This window comes from Micropterus salmoides, unplaced genomic scaffold (genome assembly GCF_014851395.1).
Source record: "Micropterus salmoides isolate LMB-PRFRI ecotype aquatic unplaced genomic scaffold, ASM1485139v1 Ms_hic_scaffold_1, whole genome shotgun sequence".
NCBI classification, from domain to species: Eukaryota; Metazoa; Chordata; class Actinopteri; order Centrarchiformes; family Centrarchidae; genus Micropterus; species Micropterus salmoides.
The window spans coordinates 3,038,390-3,059,140 of record NW_024040040.1 but is presented as its reverse complement, the minus strand read 5'-3'; the positions used below and the strand labels follow the sequence as shown (position 1 = coordinate 3,059,140).

General features: G+C 40.3%; 1 protein-coding gene and 1 pseudogene across 2 annotated transcripts; both read left to right on the top strand.

The window, feature by feature from the left end:
* Positions 1-1,961: 1,961 nt before the first annotated feature.
* Positions 1,962-11,042, top strand: LOC119905370. 2 transcript variants are annotated; one of them, XM_038722373.1, is made up of 6 exons: positions 1,962-2,351; positions 3,286-3,495; positions 5,912-6,974; positions 7,109-7,264; positions 7,542-7,640; positions 9,504-11,042. In XM_038722373.1, the coding sequence occupies exons 3-6, from the start codon at positions 5,970-5,972 to the stop codon at positions 9,801-9,803; spliced, it is 1,560 nt and encodes a 519-aa protein (XP_038578301.1). In that variant the 5' UTR covers positions 1,962-2,351; positions 3,286-3,495; positions 5,912-5,969; the 3' UTR covers positions 9,804-11,042. The 2 variants fall into 2 exon arrangements, with proteins under 2 accessions (XP_038578301.1, XP_038578389.1); XM_038722461.1 differs by having other exon boundaries at positions 5,071-6,974.
* Positions 11,043-18,088: 7,046 nt separating this feature from the next.
* Positions 18,089-20,751, top strand: part of LOC119887775 — an 878,746-nt pseudogene continuing 876,083 nt past the window's right edge.

Genomic DNA, 20,751 nt, shown 5'->3' with positions numbered 1-20,751 from the left:
ATGTAGGCCACTGTATTTGTTGCAAATCTGGCTGCTTCCTTAACATCCACAGAGTCACAGTGTTATAAATCAATTAGTGTTGCCTATCAATTTTATTGTGTATGTGTGTGAAGGAAATTAGACTGCCTCATTATTCAAATAACATTGAAGCCAACTTAAAGATGTAGGTTCTCCCATCTGATCTTTTGAATTCAAAATATTGTCCAAGTAACAAGTTTTTTTGTTGTTGTTTTTGTGTGTTATTTTTTCAAACCAGTGTCCTGTACTGCAAACCGAGGTAACTGGCTTATCCAGGTAACTTCAGGAGTAACTTTGTGACGTCGGGTGTAACTTTCCAATTAACTTGTTCTATGAAAGGTGTTACCCGAGGTCTGCTGCCATGGCAATTTACGCTGCATCTCTAAACTGCTCTGAGCAGGTTATTTACGTGGTTAACTAGAAGTAACCCATATATTAATTTACACAATAGTATTACATTTATATAACGATCCCTGCAGCCTCAGTGATTTAGGGAGAAGACCTTAATTAGGCTAATTAACTGTCCAATTTCTGTGAAGTACGTTAAACAATAATTGAATTGTTTTAAATGTTTGCCCATATTTTATGTGACTATTTTACTTGTTCATAGCCACTCGGCTATGAACAAGTAAAATAGGGGGTTAATAATCCTAGAAAAAAATCCTAGATGTAAATGGTAAGTTTGCAAGAATGAAATTCCCTGAGATTTAAGTAAAAAAATAAAGATCACTCTGTAGTTTTCTTCTGAATAGATACAATTCACGGCTAAGTCTCTAAAGTCCCAGTGTGGTGATAATATGGTGATTGTAGGCTGAAATCTCAAGTATTTCCTCATTGCTAAATCCGATTAAGAAGTTATAATATACTTAATATTATTTTCCGCTCTTTGCGTAAACAAGGCAGAGGTGTGGATGTATGTTATACTGCAGCCTTGCAGGGCTGGCTGGGCCCCTCATCTGGGCTGGCCTCGGGTTTGCGGGGCCCAGGGGCCGCTGGCTGTGCTTGCACTCGGGGAAGGGGGCTGCTGCGCCCCCCGTTCTCGCTCCGTGACTGTAGTGGGCCCCCTGGCACGGCGCTCTGCTGTCGACGGGGAATGTGGTCTCGGATCCTTTGCACTTTGGGAAGGTTGCAGGGTCCTCTTGCTGCCTGCCGCCGCGGCCGATGCGGCACAGTTGCTGCGTTCCACTCTCACGAACACCTACATCCTGTGACAGGCTGAAACAAACGCACACAAACAAATTTAGGTTGTACATTGTTATCAACAGGTAGTTGAATTATTCTTTATGCATGTCAACAGGTCATTTATTTAAAGTAATTTATTATTATTTCCCTCTTGTGGCTGTGCTGTGTTGTTTAGTTGGTTGTCTCTTGTTGGGATAGGAGCCATACTGGCCCAGGATGCTGGATGGACGCTGCATCCCACATGTCCCAACTTTTTATGTGAATTTGAAAACCATATTGTTATGACAATCTTCTTACTGCTGTTAAGTTCTACCAGAGGCTAATTCACAAAATGCACTGCATAATTATTTCCATTATGTAAGTGGCATAAAATGGTTTTAAAATAACAGTGATATAGTTTATCACAACTATTTCTGGGACAATATATCGTGAACACAAACATTTCATAAACATTTCTTTTGATCACAATACATTTATTTTAGTGCAGTACACATTCACGGCTTTGTTTTGAACAAACATATAACTTGACATTATATTTAATCTAATTTCATTAACTGCAGGTATGTGGTGTTTTTCTCATTTATTGGGTGTGTCAGAGGTGTTACCCAATCAGCAGCCACATTTAAAAGACAGTGAAGTCCAGTGGCTGGCGTACGCAACAGGATGTTCAAGGCACCACCATTTCCATTTAAATAAATACTTTGCTACATTTTGTTAGGGCTAAAGTTGGCTTCAAACTGAAAATAACTCTACATTAACTTGATTTCACACACTGTAAAAATTCGTTCAGTGCTATTGTCCTTATAACTTAATTTTAAAAACTATATTTATTCCAATAAATTAACTTATTTTTCTTTCTTTGTTTTTTGAGTTTTCAAAAAGTAAAAAAGTGTGAATATTTTCGTAACTTAATATTTTCTATAATAAAATTAATTTAATTGGACTTCACCATAAATTGATTTTACAAAACTCATTTTAAAAGTTTATATCAGACGTATCCTTATGGACGTATCAGACGTAAAAAGACACGACCCGCCCACTACCTGCAGCAACAGAAGAACAAGCCCGGCCAAATCCTTCATCTCGTCTGTTCCAGAAGTTTATTCGAACGGGGTTTTCTACGGAGCCGGATAATACTTCACGTACCTCATGTAAGTAACTCTTTGTGTTGTTAAAAGTGAGATTTTACCCTAATTAACGTCTTTGTGCTGCACAATCGCTCTGTCGAAGAGCGCCAATTTCGAATGCGCTCTAACGTTAACGTTACCTCAAACAGTTTGTTAACTTGAGCCACTAAATTACTGTATTAATCTAACGTTACGTGTGTGTGCGCGTTGTATAAGTAATGTTGACTTTGTGTGATAGTTTAATGTTTCAGAGGTGTTTGTAACTTCTTCAAAAACATTGAGTCCGCTGCCAACGCTGTCGAAGCTACGACAGACACACGTAGCCACAGCTAACGTTAGCTAAGTTAAGTGATTACTGATTATCGTCGGTTGGATATGAATGTTAATGTGCCAGTGCAGCAGTTACTTTGGCGAGTACACAATCCACACAATCTAACCAAAACCACATTGATGAGGGAGCAAACATTTGCAACTATGAGTGTGGGCACTGTTAGCTAATGTGGATTAGCACATAGCCTGAAATACACCCACACCGCCCGCGGTTAACACACCTCAACGGTGGTGCTCAAGGTGCAGGCCCATTTCTCCTCATCCAGCGTGCTTTACACGTGTTTGTCTTAACAGGAAAACTTTGTATTTGACTGTGGCACATTCACACATCTCACACCAACACACTTTGCAGTCATTCCAGTTGTTCCACTAATATTTTGGCAAGAGAGGTTACAAGTATTTTAGGCTATCTAACCTAACAATTAGTCAATTGTGATGGTTAGACATGAGGTTGACATGATGTTTCAGATTATTTTCTAAAATAAATTCTGTGATGAACTAAAGTTACCCATTCTTGTCTTGTCCAGCAGAATCTTCATTTGTATTTTAAGTGTATTTTTTTATGGATTTTATCAGGCTTGTATTCAAAAGGCTAGATGTAACTAACTTTATTTATTTTTATTGACAGATGGGATGGCCCTGTAAATTGTGCAACACTGTGGTACCAGGAAAGAGTGACATTTTAAAGCATTATAGACTGCATCATGGGACTTTTGGACACAGCCATGCCTTGCCTTGTATTCATATAGATTGCCCATGTTCTTTTAAATCCTGGAGTTCCTTCCGCTCTCACCTCTCAAGATACCACCCAGAAGCTAAATCCTTCATCTCACCACAAGTAAGTCTTTCATTTACCTGCCCTTTGTGTCAAAACCCTGGATTTAACAACGAAAAGGATTTTTTTGAGCATATAGGTCACCATCTCAAGAATAACGAGACTGTTAAGTGTGTCTTCATAGAATGTGATCACCAAACAAATGTGTATGGGACGTTTGCAACACACAAACACAGAAAGCATACTCCACATACATCACAAGATTTCAAACCAGGGATTATTTGTGGGTTACCCGAGGAAGCACTTGATTTTGAAGCCTCTGAAGAGGATGAGGTCCACAATGATGCTAATCATGAAGGCAGTAGCACTAATGCACACTATGAAGAGGAAGATGGAAGCAGTGTAGTTGTAGAGTATATAGCATCCCTCTTGTTGAAATTAGAGAGTGTTCATAATGTTTCAGTTCGGTGCATTGATGAATTGGTTGATGATCTTCACTTCATAGCAAATTCTGCATGCATATCTTCAGTTAAAAGTATCATTGTTTCACATTTTAAGAAAAATAACCAAACCATTGATGACACTGTTGTTACATCTTTGGTGGAAGAATTGTGCAATTCCAATCCCCTAAGCTCAGCACTTAGTAGTGCTGGTCCTCTATCCTCATCGTTCAAGAGACGGAAGTATTATACAGAAAAATTTGAAGTTGTTGAGCCTGTTGAGTATGTCCTTGAACCAAATGAGAAGAGAAGTTTCCAGTATATTCCAATTCTTAAGTCTTTGATTAATATTTTGGGTAAAGAAGATCTTCGAGAAAAAGTTCTGAGTAAAGAAAAGGACAAGCCATCTACTAAATATGAATCATATCAAGACGGTACAATCTATAAAGATAATTCTTTTTATTCTGAAGAACTAAGAATTACACTTGTACTGTACATTGATGACTTCGAAATTTGCAATCCACTGGGAACTTCAAGAAAGAAGCACAAGATTACAGCTGTATACTGGGTGTTTGGCAACATTCCACACTCATCTCGGTCAACTCTGAGCTCTGTGTACTTGGCCCTTTTATGTAAAGCAGTGGACATCAAAAGATTTGGTTATGAGGAAGTGCTTGCCCCTTTGTTAAAAGACATTGCTATCTTGGAGCGTGACGGCATCTACATTTCCTCAGTAGGACAAAATGTGAAAGGAAGTGTGTTTTGCGTTGCAGCAGACAATCTTGGGGCACATTCAATTTGTGGATTAGTGGAAAACTTTTCTGGTCCATTCATTTGCAGATTTTGTCTTGGACAGCGATCAGAATATCAGATAAAGGAGGTGAGGTCTGGTGCCTTTCCGGCTCGCACCCAAGAAGCACATGCAACTCATGTATTGACTGTCAAAGAAAACCCTGCCTTGACACATTGTTTCGGTGTTAAAAAGGCTTGTCCATTGACTGAAAATCTGAGCTATTTCCACTGTGTCACTGGCTATCCACCTGACATATTACATGACGTTTTTGAAGGGATTGTTCCCTTAGAACTGGGTCTGTGCTTCAGTGTTTTTATTTCTAAGAAATATTTCACATTTAGTGAACTTAACAGTGCTATTTCACAGTTTCCATATAAGTGGTCTGACAAAACTAACTCTCCTCAGCCAGTGCCTGCTACCTTCTCCTCAAGAAACAAGATTGGAGGAAACGCGCATGAAAATTGGTCCCTCATACGACTGTTGCCATTCATTATTGGACACAAAATACCTTTGAGTGATCCAGCCTGGCTTCTGTTGATGTCTTTAAAAGACATTGTTGAGCTTGTTGTGGGTCCAGTCCATAATGAGGAAAGCATTGCATATCTTGACTCAAAAATTTCTGAACACCGACACAGATTCCAGGAAGTGTTCCCTAATGAAGAATTAATCCCGAAGCACCACTTTTTAGAGCACTATCCTGCTTTGATAAAAGCTTTTGGACCAGTTATAGCTTTCTGGACGATGCGGTTCGAAGCAAAACACAGCCAGTTTAAACGGATTGTAAGGCATACTGGCAACTTCAAGAACATTCTCCTGTCCCTGGCTACAAAGCACCAGCTTATGATAAGCCACAACCTGCATTCCACAACAGTTTTGCCTGCTCTTAGTGTTGTAAGAGTAACATCAGTTCCAGTGGATGTCCTACATGTAAATGTTCAGGAGTCAATCAGGCATATATCTCCTTCTCAGTCTCATGTTCAGCTGGCTGACACAGTCACCTATCAGGGATCGAGGTACTCAAAAGGCATGATTGTGGCCTTTGGTTCTACTGCAGGTCTTCCTGATTTTGCAGTGATTCTTCAAATTGCACTTATCGAGGAAAGAGTGTATTTTATTGTGAGAACACAGATATCCTGGTTTGATGAACATTATCGCGGATATTATCTGGAGAAGACAGACCACATAACTCTCGTTGAGCAACGATGCCTTACTGATGTATATCCTCTGTCTGCCTATATTGTTGCAGGAAAGCAAATGGTGATATTGAAGCGCCACATCTGTCTCCAACATAACTCTTCTTAGAAATGGAGCAAACTGTGAGATTCCGGGTCCTCATCGATCATGAAATCAAGAAACTCACTCTCAGCAGTGGCATGCCCTCAACTGTGAATGAGTTGGTTGCAGCTGTCAAAGAACATTTTTCCATCCCCACAGATATAAGTCTTCAATACAAAGATGAGGAATTTGATGACTTCTTCACCCTAACATCTACCAATGAGCTGAAAGATAAGTGCACACTTAAAGTTGTGTATACACCGCTGGAGTTGACGCTGACCGTTGTTCCCCAGGAAAGCACCCCAGATGCCTCTGATGTCAGCTCTCTCTGTGAGTGTACGAGTCTCAGTGGGAACTCAGTGGATACTGTCATTCCGAGTCCATCCCCCTCTGAAAGGCAGAGCCCATGGCCTGCTGTGTTTCCAATTCCAACCTTCTCACACAACACTGAACTGGCCTTAAGACAAGGAAACGAGATTTATTTAAGAGATGGCACCCCTATGACATCACCAAGTATCAAATCAGACATCCTGGAGCGCCTGGCAGAGGCCATGTTTTTCTACACAGCTTACCCCAATGATGCCCAGAGATGTGCAGTGGCAGAGGCACTAGTTGCAAAGCATCCCTGCTTAAAGGAGCCCGGATCTTTTAATGGAATTTATGGGTGGCAGGTAAGCCTAAAGTATAAGTGTGGAAACTACCGGACAAAACGGAAAGCACTTGGAAGCACTGAACTCCTGATAAACTCACTGAGAAACAAGTCAAGTGATGAGCGAAAAGCCGCTAAAAATGTCAAGAAACCAAAGAGGGCAGAGGTGAATTACTTGCCCTCACACCCACATGGTGAAACAGATGACACCCTTGAGAATCTGAGACTTGACCTAATTGCTGCCCATCAGACAAAGGACTCTGTCAGGAGCACAAATGATATGATGGCCAGAACATACAGCTGGAGAAGACAGGAAGTTATTACCAAGTCTCCTGGTGTGGCAGAATTCAAGGAAAGATGGCCTGCCCTCTTCGAACCATTCCAGGTAAGTGACTTATCATTCAGTTTTTGCTGACACTACTCACTTCTGAGAACTTTTTAGAAATTGTGACTTGGACATGAGATAGTAGATTAATCTTTAAACCCCCTTAAATAAGTCAAACATTTGCTGTCTTACAGGTAAACGAGGAGTTCCGAAGATGTACTGCAGTTTCCCTGGAAGCGACGTTTATGTCACAGCTGGACAAATACACCCCAAAGCTCCTAGAACTCTTTAGTGCCAAGGGAGGAGCAACTGGTCAACGCATCAAAAAGTTGTTGATGGATCTGATACAGGTAGGGAAAAATTGGTTACAAAGTTAAGGTACGATATTAATCAATTGAGTGGTTTTGTTTTTCAGTTTTTTCAGCATCTTGCTTATCTGGGTGGTTTTTCTTTTGTTTTGTTGTTTTTTTGTTAATTAGCCAGTTTTTTTCTAAATTGTCTCGTGTTATTACTATTAATATATTATAATGAATAAAAAAGAAAAAATAATACAGACCTACAGTAATTACAGGGTTGGAGTGAATTTACCAACAAAAATAATTTATTCATTATTGTTCTATTAACTAGGACCCAAGTGCCACTACAGTGAAGAAGAGAGATGTCACTCTGAGATGCCTCTTTGAGTATATGGGAGAGAGTGGACAGGAGCTTATCTCGGATTACTGTGTAAGTATTGTCTCAAAGCAGGTTTGGGTCAGTCTGGTGAACATGTTTAAATTGTGCGGACTGTTAAAGGATAACTCTTGCCAAATTGCAACCTAGGCTATTTTTGCTAATCTACCAGAGTCATACTTTCTTGTAAAAGCATAATTAGAATGGAAATGCCACTTTTAAGATTGACCGTATTTTCGTTTTCAGGTCAAAATGCCTTTTGAATGGGTGTGCTAGGGGCACTACAATGATTGCATCAAAATCGCTAGTTTTAAAACACTAAAGCGGCTCTACACATGAACTTGAGCATTGACAACATTGTTTGTGTACACACAGTTTACTAAAAAGAAATGTTTTGTGCGACTCACATTATCAGTTAGTGTTTACGGTGGCTAGAATTTTGACAGTCAAAAGTATTCGATCTCCGAATGTAATGAACTACATATGAGGAAATGTCATGAACTTGTAATTCCAATAAAAAGCATGATAACTTAGCTCATGGCAATTTATATGGAAACAAACTTTAGGAGCTTTCCATCTTTACTCTCCTCATGTTGCATTGCATTTGGAGATTGACAAAATTCCAGCTACCAGAAACACAAACATGTATGTATGTATGTATGTATGATCTACAGGGTATTGCACCAATGTTGTCTTAACCTAGAAGTGTGTCTATAACAGCTTTTCAGAGGATTAACTAGCGCTTAAATAATATGAATCACTGACTTGTCCAGGCGACACATAAAACTAAACATCAGTTGTCTTAAGAGTTCCTCACAGGTTGGCACTCTAGTAGACACAAACAAATGACTGGCCCTATGTCACCTAGGCACACGAAACAGCAGCCGCCACTGATAAAGTGAGTCGTACAAAACCTTTCTATAAGGCGCACTTAAAAGCCTTTAATTTTCTAATCCGGAGCGCCTTACATATGAATCAATTGGTTAATAACGCTCTGCGTTATTAAATTCGCCCGTGAACTCGCGCTCGTGTCCATCTTATGCCCGCTCTGTCACACGGCCAGTTCAACCTCGTATAAATCATGTTATGTGTGTAAGTCACGTGCCCGCTCACGACCGCTCACTCTTACTAACAGACACACAGACACACTGTCCCCCGCGCTGCTCGCGCGTCACAGAATGTTCATAAAGCGCTCCCTGTTCACAGTAACCGGGTCGTCTCATTCAAACAGCCTGCTGTTGCTGTCAGCGAGCCGCCGCACATGAATACTCATGAGTCAGGCTGCGAATGCAAGTTACGTGCCCGCCCCAGCGCGCTCACGCTTACTAAAACGCCTCACCTCCGGCGCCGCGCATTCGCTACATTCCCTTTGGCACATCTAGTGGATGCATAACGCAAACCCAGTCAAACGTTTGACTGCAGTATCTTATGCGCCTTATAATCCGGTGCGCCCTATATATGAAAAATGTTCTAAAATAGGTCATTCATTGAAGGTGCGTCTTATAGTGCGGAAAATACGGTACACAATGTTGTCAATGCTCGAGTCCATGTGTAGAGCCCCTGGTGACACTTCAAGTACAGTTTCATGTTGTGTTGAGCCTTCTTAGTGTTTTAAAAATAGTGATTTTTATGCCATCATTGTAGTGCCCCTAGCACTCCCATTCAAAAGGCATTTCGACTTCATATGAAAAAAGTCTATCTTGAGAGTGGCATTTCCATTCTAATTATGCTTTTACAAGAAAGAATGACTCTGGTAGATTAACAAAAATAGCCTAGGTTAAATTTTGGCAAGCGTTTCCCTTTAATGTGAACTGAATGAACCAGCATTTGGCAGGTAGTGGATTATTTATGCATTTATTTATTTTTCTTAATAAATGAGATTGTTTGTCTTAAATACTTTATCTTGTATCTCAAAAGGGGGCCGCAGAGACCATTGTTCATGAGGACCTGAAAATTAAGAACATGAGCATCTATGTCTGCCGTGAGCCAGATGCAGTAGGAATCATCATTGAGGGAATACCAGTCCTTACCAATCTTGGAAACCTGGCCAAAGCATGCTGCTTCCTGCTTGGGTTGACATATGCACTTAATCTTGAGTATCCATCCAAGCTTTCCAAAACATTTGAGGTGTTTCAAAGACTTTTCGTGGGACTTGAGACACTGCGCCCAAAACCAAGCCCCAAGTTCATGACCCTGAAAAACAAACTCCTTGCCTAGGCACTCAGACATGACTGTCACTGCACTTGTGAACAGCTGTTTTCTTTGTCTGTTCAACATCATTATACATTGGACATAATGGGTGTTATGTCCAATGTTATATTGGACATAATTGGACATTCAGGTTGTTGTAATGGTTTATCCTTGTCATGTTTTATACTGTACACAGGTCATACTTCCTGGTGTGAAAAAGTAATTATATTTTATACACACAAAATAGACCTGCTGTGAAGCTGCACTTTAAAAACTGGTCAGTAGGTGAGATCAGTGAGATGTTTGACTAAAGATGTTTCAAAATATTCACACACGCTGTGAAGGTATTATGCCAAGTTGAGGTCAGATGGTCATGCTTGTGACCTGTAATGTTAGTGTTATAATGTTTCAATATTATGTTCACACTGTACTGTTAAAAGGATAGTTCACTTCAAAATGAAAATTCTGTCATCATTTACTCACCCTCAAGTTGTTTTAAACCTGTATGAATTTCTTTCCTCTACAGGACACAAGGAAGATGTCTGAAGAATGTTAGTAACCGAACAGTTAACTGGACCCATTGACTTCCATATTAGAAAAAAATAAAAAGACTATGGAAGAACATTCTTCAAAATATCTTCCTTGTGTTCAGCAGAAGAAAGAAATTCATACAGGTTTAAAACAACTTGAGGGTGAGTAAATGATGACAGAATTTTCATTTTGAAGTGAACTATCGTTTTAAGGTGTTTTACTAACCTACTATTTACAAGCTGAGGTCATATTTTGTTTAATACATGAATACAGAAGTTCTTGATTGTTTATACTGTCCAGCTCATTCCCACTATTTGGATATGGCATGTGAATTGTTAAAAAATAGCAAGTGCCAGTTAACTAGATATTAAAATGTTTTAATATTATGTATGTACACACAGTAAAATATACTGTGAAGGTGTTCTTCTAACCTGCACTTTATAAGTTGAGGTCATGCTTTTTTTAATGCATGAATAGATGTTATTGATTGTTAACACTATCCAGCTCATTTTGAATTTGGTTTGTAAATTGTTACTTAATTTTAAATTTTAATTTTAAATTTTTAAATTTTGTAACATTATGTACACAGAACTGTACTGTGAAGGTGTTCCACTAACCTGCACTTTATTTGCTGAGGGCATGTTTTCTTAAATGCCTGAATACCAATGTTTATACTGTCCAGCTCATTGCTACTGTTTTGGATATGGCAATGATTTAATAAATGTTGGAAATTGACATAGTAGCAACTATTTATTTGAAGCTATTTACACTTTCAAAACAAAGAGGGTAAATTGATCAAAATTAATAAATCAGAACATTATCTACTTATTTTTTTCATTTAAGTTACCTATTTTAATTAAGTTTAATGTGTATAAAATGATGATATTTTCTACATTGATAGTACTCAATTTATTGGCTTTTTCTGAAAATGCTACTTAATATTTTTGCATACATTGAAATTCACATTATTAAGTTGTCTTTACTCAAAATATCAGTTAGTTCACTAAACTTGAAAAAAATAGTTGGAAAATGTTGTCTTAATTTTATTGAGTTAGATCCAAGTAACAGTTTTAACAGTGCAGGGGAATCAAACGCGGTTTCCTGTGTGAACGTCCTGCGTTTGACACAGCCAATAGAGGTCGTTAAAAACGCAAACAAAATGTAACGTTTCCTCTGAGGAAATGGAAACGCACACCAGAGCAACATGTTGCTGCATTTAGTTTTCATTTTAAAATTTTCTTTAAGTTAATGTTTTGCTTCTTTTAGGGACTCTGCTCTTGCTGCAGGGTCAGAATTAAAATGCTATCCATGGCGAGCAGTTTTTCTTTACTTCACCACAGTCCAGTCCCCAGAGGATCCTGGTAGAGCGAGAGGAAGACCTTCAGAAAGGTAAATTTACTTTTTAGTCTTCAGCCACAGAAGCTGCTGGAGAAACAGCTCTCAGCAATCAATAGATCAGCAGAGCAATGTTCTCTCAGCTCACTTTAAAGCTATATTTTAAAGAGGTTCTTCTCTCACATACACACTAATCCTGCTCTGTCCTTCATCATTATAGAACATGAGTTTTGGATTTGGTGAAAAGGTAAAGTGGAATCAGAGGTCCTGATGATGAGATGCAAGAACAGTATGAGTTCAAGTGCAAGAGTTCTGAGTAAAAGGTCCCACATGGAAAGAACCTATATGAGGATATATGCGCATATATGAAACCTATATGCACATATATGCTGCATATATACAGCATATATGCACATATATGATAATATATATGCTGCTTATATGCACATATATGCTGCATATATACAGCATATATGCACATATATGATAATATATATGCTGCTTATATGCGTATATATGCAGCATATAGGCAAAATTGAGGTGCATATACAGGCCATATCGGTCTCCGGTATTGCTTCTTTATATCCAAATATAAGCCCTATATGTGGATGCAAGATATGTCTCCTATATAGCTCATGACAGGATCTGGTCATTTTGTAGCTCATATCTCACTTTGGCAACTGTCATACATCATGCCTAGCTCATATTTTCTATTATCAAGGCAATAACTAAGAACTAAAAGAAAATTATGCAAGGACTTATGCATGTGCGAACACGTGAAATTGGTATCACATGTAATTGGCATGTTATGGAATTTAACAATTAAGTGAGAGGAGATGGAAAGCTATGATGTTTTCCTGAAACATTTACAAGGTCAATTCTTTCTTGTATAAAGATAGTGGAAAAGAAGGAAATGTATAACAAAATGGTTTGTTGTTTTTTTTGTCACTTCCAGATTCACATTACAGCTCATACACATCCACACATTCACCATTACATCCACCAAATGCAATGCAAAATGCAATGTTTTCTGTATTGTCTTAATGCAGTTTCTAGATGAATTTGGCTGAAAGATCATTAGTCTAAATGTAGCAAAAAAAACAAAAAAAACCCAAAAGTACATAGAACATACATTCAAGTAATCATCATCATCCCACATCTATCTGAGCATTTCACTGTGGTTAATGAATGTCAACATTTCTGTTCAGTTTTTGTCTTATTTTTGTTCTTTAACTATTTGATTGTTCTTAAGTTAATAAATAATGTAAATTTCTACATTTTGGGCTATTATTTATGTTGCCTAGTAGCTGTGGATTTTTATAATTTTGCTAATCGGGCGGTAGAGCGGGTTGGCCGTTAATCGGAAGGTCGGGGGTTCAATCCCTGGCTCCCCCTGGTTGCGTGTCGAAGTGTCCTTGGGCAAGATACTGAATCCCGAATTGCCTCTGGCGGCTGTTCCACCAGTGTATGAATGAGTGTGACTGGTGAATGCAGATGTAGTGTAAAAGCGCTTTGAGTGGTCGAAAAGACTAGAAAGGCGCTATACAAGTACGGAGCATATAGGTAAACATAGGTGCACTGATATAGGTACACATATAGGTACATGTATGCACTGATATAGGTACACATATAGGTACATGTATGCACTGATATAGTCCTCCATGCACGCCAAAGTTAGTCATGGAGTTCCTCAAGGATCTGTCCTCGGACCAATCCTCTTCACTTTATATATGCTTCCCTTGCAGATGATACTCAGTTATATCTATCGATCAAACCAGATGAAACTCATCAGTTAGCTAAACTTCAAATGTGCCTTCAGGATGTTAAAACCTGGATGACCTGTAATTTTCTAATGTTAAACTCAGATAAAACTGAAGTTATTGTTCTGGGGCCTAAGCACCTCCGTGACGCATTATCTAAAGATATAGTTTCCCTGGATGGCATCGCCTTGGCCTCCAGCACCACTGTGAGGAATCTTGGAGTTATCTTTGATCAGGACATGTCGTTTAAGTCTCACATTAAGCAAATTTCAAGGACCGCCTTTTTTCACCTACGTAATATTGCGAAAATCAGGAACATCCTGTCTAAAAATGATGCAGAAAAACTAGTCCATGCATTTGTTACTTCTAGGCTGGATTACTGCAATTCCTTATTATCAGGCTGCTTGAAAAAGTCCATTAAGACTCTTCAGCTGATCCAGAATGCTGCAGCACGTGTTCTGACAGGAACCAGGAAAAGAGATCACATTTCTCCTGTTTTAGCTTCTTTGCATTGGCTTCCAGTAAAATCCAGAATAGAATTTAAAATCATTCTTCTTACCTACAAAGCTCTTAATGGTCAGGCACCATCTTATCTTAAAGAGCTCATAGTACCTTACTACCCCACCAGAGCACTGCGCTCCCAGAATGCAGGGTTACTTGTGGTTCCTAGAGTCTCCAAAAGTAGACTAGGAGCCAGAGCGTTCAGCTATCAAGCTCCTCTCCTGTGGAACCAGGTTCCAGTTTGGGTTCAGGAGGCAGACACCATCTCCACATTTAAGAGTAGGCTTAAGACTTTCCTCTTTGATAAAGCTTATAGTTAGGGCTGGCTCAGGTGAGTCCTGAACCATCCCTTAGTTATGCTGCTATAGGCCTAGACTGCCGGGGGATTTCCCATGATGCACTGAGCTCCTCTCTCCTCTACTTCCTCTCCCTCTGTATGCAACCTTATCCCATTATTGCATGTTACTAACACAACTTCTCTCCTTTCTGGTAGTTTTGTGCTTTCTCGTCTCTCTCCTCTCTCCTATCACTTCCTGCAGGTTTTCTGGCTCTGGAGCTGTGGAGTCTGGATCTGTGGTTGCGGGTCACCTGCTGCCCCCGTGTTCCTGCTCGACACCCTCTGCTGCAACGACTATTGTTACTTGTCCTATTGTTATTATTGTTATTATAATCATTAACATTACGACTGTTACCATTAACACTATTATAAATATCTGTACCATTTTTCATTTAGTCTATAGCAACATCACCTTTACTGTCTGTACCTCTGTGTGTATATTGTGTAGGCTGCCTCCCTCCCCTCTCTCTCTCCTTACATCCCTCTCTCTCTCTCTCTCTCTCTCTCTCTCTCTCTCTCTCTCTCTCTCTCTCTCTCCCCTCTCTCTCTCTCTCTCTCTCTCTCTGCCGCCCACCCTGAGCCATGGTTCTGCTCGAGGTTTCTGCCTCTTAAAGGAAGTTTTTCCTTGCCTCTGTCTCCTAGTGCTGCTCTTGGTGGGAACTGTTGGGCTTCTGTAAATAGCATCATAGAGTACGGTCTAGACCTGCTCTTTTATGAAAAGCGCTGTGAGATAACTGTTGTTGTGATTTGGCGCAATATAAATAAAATTGAATTGAATATAGGTACACATATATGCATATATGTACATATAATATAGGAAAACGGCCAATTGTCAAATATATTAAAAACCTATATTAAAACATATATGTTTATATAGGTTCTTTCCGTGTGGGGTAATCCAATGTTGCCTGTTCATTATTGTGCCTTTATAATAATGCTGACGATGAGTTTGCATACTCATTCTTTTTAGTTAAATAATGCATGATGCAGTTGGATAAGCCCTGAGTCTAGCTTCTGTGTCAGCAGGCCTTGCTAGTTTATTTCTTGTTGTCTGACGATTTTCTACATACAAACCATGAACTTCCTGCCTCTTCTTTCAGGCTGTTGAGCACCATTGGCCACTGACTTAGAGACGTCAGACATTTTGTTTGATTTCCCTTTAACAAACACATGATCTCTAAAAAACACTTTTGAAAACACGCACATGTTGTTGACATTTCATGTTAGTCATTGTCTGTCATATATTTAGTAAATGCTTTCTGTTGCAATTTCTCTAAAAAAATATGATTCCTCTTGTCAGTAAAACTGTGTGCATAACCCTTTATCAACAACCACGTCATGGAATAGGAGCCGGGTCATGACAAAATGAAATTTTGAGTGACATCTGAGTGCAAAACAACTACTGATAATAAAAACAGAATGAAATGAAAGGGCTTCTAGAGTAACTGTTGAACACCAGGAGTAAGTAAATGCTCGAAAAGATAGATGCATTGTCTCAGCTCAAACCAGTTGTGGGTTGGATTGTTATGAGGCCACGAGAGTTTTGAAGTACAACAAAGAGTGCTCAGAGAGGAGCTTCCAGTGCAATGGTTCTCATTTTTTCCTCTCTTTAACAGTCCAGTTACATCCAGATGAAGCTTTGTGTTGAACACATCACTGTTGGTATCTAACAGCAGCCATAAGTTTAATTCCAAAAACTTGATTTTAATGTTTTATCATTAAAAACAATTCATGTCCTCTGTGTTAATACAACTGACATCCTGCAGTTCATCTCATCACCACCTAGAGGCGCCACATCACCATCAATAAAGAGAAACACTCCTTATTTAAAGGTCCAGTGTGTCATATTTCTGAGGCTCTATTGACAGAAGTGCAATATAAGATCCATAACTATGTTCTCAGTGGTGTATGAAGACCTCACATAATGAACCGTTATGTTTTTATTACCTTAGAATGAGACATTTCTAGTTACATAACCGCGGGCGCCCCCTCGGCTGGACCATGGAGTTGGTCTTGACGTCCAGAACCATGGTGACCAGGTCGCCTCCGATGACCATCACAGCCACCTGGGAAGATGGCGAGGCGACTTCCCTCAAAGGAAGGCTGGTCGTCGGGGGTTGGAGTCAGCCGAGGCGGGCCGGAAGGGGTGTGGGCCGGTGTCTTTGCCCCTCGATGGCAGAATCTACGTTTCCCTCCAGCTGGCCCTGCTGGAGGTGGAACAGACGAGGAATCGGGGGGGACACTAGCCTCCAGACTGGCTGGCCGTGCTTCTTCTGACTCCCTGGCCTTCATGGCCAAGAGTAGGACAGGTTAGCAGAAATGTTCCATCTCACTGTAGATGGTTGCACGTCACAGCGTTGTGAACTGGTTTCTCTGGACTTTGTCTTCAGTCCAGTCTGCAAGCTTTGATAAAATCAGGTATGATTGTGAAGCAGCAGCACAGGACTGATTGTGGGAGGAGTCACCATAATGAGCAGGTCTCTCTTTTTACAGACGAACTTGGAAGAGAAGCCCTCAGGCTGCTGACCTGACGCACATCCACACGAGTCTCATGTTTTTACCTTTGAAAATAGTGATAAGAATTCCGACTCTTTGGAGGGAGCTGGATCTTATGGCTCAGATCCTTTTGAAAACCCACTCAAAATTACCAGCATCATTTCATTTTGCATGTGTGGACTGGGTGTAACAGGACTAGTGGACTGGGTGTAACAGGACTAGTGGACTGGGTTTAAGGCAGGCAGGGAGCTGTTAAAAACAGACAGTGACTGTCCAGACAAGACCTAACAAGTCACTTTCTATATGACAAACAGATGAGGAATCTTTGACACACAGATGTTGGAGATAAACTGTTTCCTTGTGTGCTTTCAGTTACCGTCACGGTAAAAACAACACCTGAAGTAAAACCTGAAGTGGTGCCAAGAAACTGAGCCTCTCTCTGCTTCTGTTTGCTGCGAGTTGCAGTTAAAGGAGACCTGTGTCAAAGCCTTGTCTCTGCTGGCGTCGAGTGAGAGTCTTCTTCAATGCTTTGAAGAAACTGTAAGTTGCTGTTTGTTTGTCTTAATGTCCACAGTTATTATTCATTGTCTTACTTTTAGTTGGGGGTTAATCACGCTCTAAGTTTTGGAATTTGGTGATCTAAACAGGAAGTATCGGGGATAATGTCAGCATGGAGTCGGTGACCTAACTGTGGACTATACCTTGTTTTTTATAATATTAAAACATATATGTGTTTCCATTTAGTCAAATTGTCTCCAATACAAACAGCCGAATTAGCTGTTAGCAGTGTACCCGTACAGACAACCATCACTGGATTACTGGGATAGTGAAGAAACCTTAAAAAACATGATGGTTGTCACGTCTATCATTTCTATGTGGGTTTATGGAAGACAATGATATGCTATGGAATATGATTTTGAGTGTTTGAAAGTATCTTAATCAGCTCCATGAGCTGTGATTCACTGCTGCAGGCCACCTGCTTACCTGTTTGTTTGTGTAGAGCTGTAATGTTGTTTAGTGGTGAGTCAGTGACTGTATCCGCTCCTCCATGCAGGTGTGTGTGCTGGGCTGCAGCTTCATGCCTCCATCTAGTGGACTGATAGTAGAAGTCCAGCAGCTGATGGCAGCTTCCTCTGCCTCACGCTGCTGTCTGACTGCATTCAGCTGCCACTGATATGAAACAGAAACTAGCAGCCAATCAGTGGAGGAGCAGCTGATCTTTTTTCCAGGAGAAATGATGGAAAGGAGGATTTGAGTTGATGTGCAGATGAATGATTTGTGTTTCCTCTCCAGGTGAAAGTGGATGTGAGTTGAGCAGCATGAGTCAGTGTGAGGACAGAGAGGAGGGAGTCCCTCCCTCTAAAAGCACTCTGTGTGGGGAACATGACAGCCAGACCAAAGCTCAGAGGTGAGATGAGGATCTCTAACTGTCCAGGACTCAAATCACTCCACCATCATTATTCACTCTCAAAGCTCTGTGTGTGTTGTGTTGAAGCCCAGAGCAGCAGCAGGGACCAGACTCTGCTGGACCTGGACCTGGACCTGAGCCCAGCTGTGTGTCCTTCAAGAGTGACCGGTCAATGGGTCGACTTAATGAATTTAAACCTAATTTTAGGATTAAAGGACAGGTCCACATGTTTTCCAGTCTGTCCCTAAACAACACTGACATGCACATATGTCCACTGAAAGAGTTGGTGGTGGCTGTAGCTTTATGGGAAAAGAAACCGATGATGCTTTTATTGAGCTTTAGAGAAGCTGCTAGTTTCTCCTGCAGCTTCTCTGGCCAAAGACTAAAAAGTGAATTTCCATCCCTGGTGGTCTTCCTCTCTAACAGGACAACTTATGAAGGACCAGCCTCTGCTGGACCTGGACCTGAGACCAGCTGTGTCTCCTTCAAGAGTGACCGGTCAAAGGACATATGCCTCATTGATTTTAAAGGAGGCCGACCGTCTGCTGCAGAGAGGTCAGCTGTTAATCCCATTAAACTCTGATTCATGTTTAACTGTTATTTATCTAGAGAAGTTTTATTAAACCTGTGTGTTTATTTTCAGCATCGTTCTTCTTCACATACATTTATATTCTCCCATCTGAAGCTGCCCAGTAGAACCAGTAGAACCAGTAGAACCAGTAGAAGCAGTCTTTAGCGCTTGGCTTCAGTTTAACATTTTCTCAACGCACTCGTTCTGACTGCTGTACGATGACTACATGAGTAGAAAGCTGGGATTTCACAGAGGCTGACAGATGCCAGCTGCTTTAAGTCGACGATGATGGCTATTTTTATTTCAACTTTCATGTATTCAATTAAAATCTACATGGATGACTTAAGTTTCACTTTAACATGGGGTAAATTAAATTGCTGTTGTCTTCCTAAGCTTGCTGTGTGAATACAATCCTTCGGATTCCTAAAGTTAGACACAAATGGTTCTCATCACATCAACTTTCTTGGTTATTTGGACTTTATTTAGTCACAGCTCAAGTAGCATAATAATTAGTCTTGTTTAAAAAGTGAATTACCCCTTCATCCCTACGACATCAGTCAGAGTTGTGTTCAGTGCGGTGATGTGATTTACTTTAGCAGTAGTTCAGTCAGCTACATTTGAATACGCTGTTGGACATGGACTGCCTAGTTGGAAAATGTTCTAGTTAGCTGTGGCTTATCACAGGCCAGTATTACTTCTATTGCGCATCCTCTCACATTGTTAAATGCCACAAACCATTAATGTTCATGGATATTTCCAGGATAAGGAAGATGCTAAAGTGTTTAATTTCATGAATAGATCGTTATGTGGCTGGATAATTTGAAAAAAGAGAATGCCAAATTAAAGTAAGAGATGAACGGTTTCTTTTCCTCCCTGCCTTGTATCGTAGACAAAGAACTGATAGTGTTATATATTCGAGAGATAGATTTTGTGGGGAGAAATAAACTGAAAACAGGTCAGATATAACATGAATGCCACTTGTCTATGAATGAATCATTGGAGCAAAACAACAGAGCAGTAGAAAATAGTCACATTTGTATCCATAAATTTACATAAAGTCAGAGAAAAATACTTTAGGAGTTGCAAACTTGTAGAATATTTTTCTCTCCCACAAACACAACAGTTACGTCTTTTCAAATTCTTCATTGTAGTTTCGCATACTCTATATATACTATATATATATATATTTCTAAACAGTATTTTACCCAGAAAGAATTGTAATGAGCATGTAATCCTTCTTCAGAGTGTATGTCCTGTGTTAGGAGGTGGATCCAGCTGTTTCCATCAGGATCCAATAGATACAACCCAGCACACATAACACTGTGTCGTTATATGTTGATAATAATTCTATTTGCTCCACAGAGTCCACCAGGAGAGCTCAGAGGTTCCCAGTGGTCAGTCTGCCCAGCAGCATCAAACACACCTGGACTCCATACTTATGGTCTGTACATGTACAACAACTACTTTTCCATCTATTCTGTTCACAATAATCTCCACGCTGCACTTTTTAGACCAGTGGATTGTCAGTCTGTCCAACATGGATCTGATGTTTGGTTCCATGATTTGACTTTGATTGTGTCCTTCATATAATATTCTGTTCCAGCTGCTGGAGGAGAACATTGTCACTTTTGTGAAGAACGAGCTGAAGAAGATCCAGAAAACCGGACCGGGATGATTGTGGAGTGTTTGAAGCAGGAGGGAACTTCACACAGCTCCAGTGATCTGTTGAAGATCTGTGTGAAGATGGGGGCCAGCTGGTCTGCACAGATTTTCAGGCAGGATGGAGACACACCGTCGGGGCCAGGAGCCTTCCTGATCTTCTGCCTTTGGAAGAGGTGGCTCACGTCCTCTTCACAGATCTTGTGTTGGATTGAGGGCTTTTCATACCTACAATAAAAGCCATTCAGCTCTTCTGCCAGTCGTTGAGTACCAGCAGTGTTGGGGGATGGTCTCCTGCAGTTAGTGAGTGTCTACAGGCCTCTCCGCACTGACGCAGGGTCGTTGGCTGCAAAGCTGTTAATTTCGCATTTCAGTGT

What these genes read in the sequence shown, in the direction of transcription:
- LOC119905370 (XM_038722373.1), top strand. Translation starts at nt 5,970, where the DNA reads ATGGAGCAAACTGTGAGATTCCGGGTCCTCATCGATCATGAAATCAAG. An exon ending in CCCTCTTCGAACCATTCCAG is followed by an intron (nt 6,975 to 7,108) that starts GTAAGTGACTTA and finishes GCTGTCTTACAG; the next exon opens with GTAAACGAGGAGTTCCGAAG. An exon ending in TGTTGATGGATCTGATACAG is followed by an intron (nt 7,265 to 7,541) that starts GTAGGGAAAAAT and finishes TCTATTAACTAG; the next exon opens with GACCCAAGTGCCACTACAGT.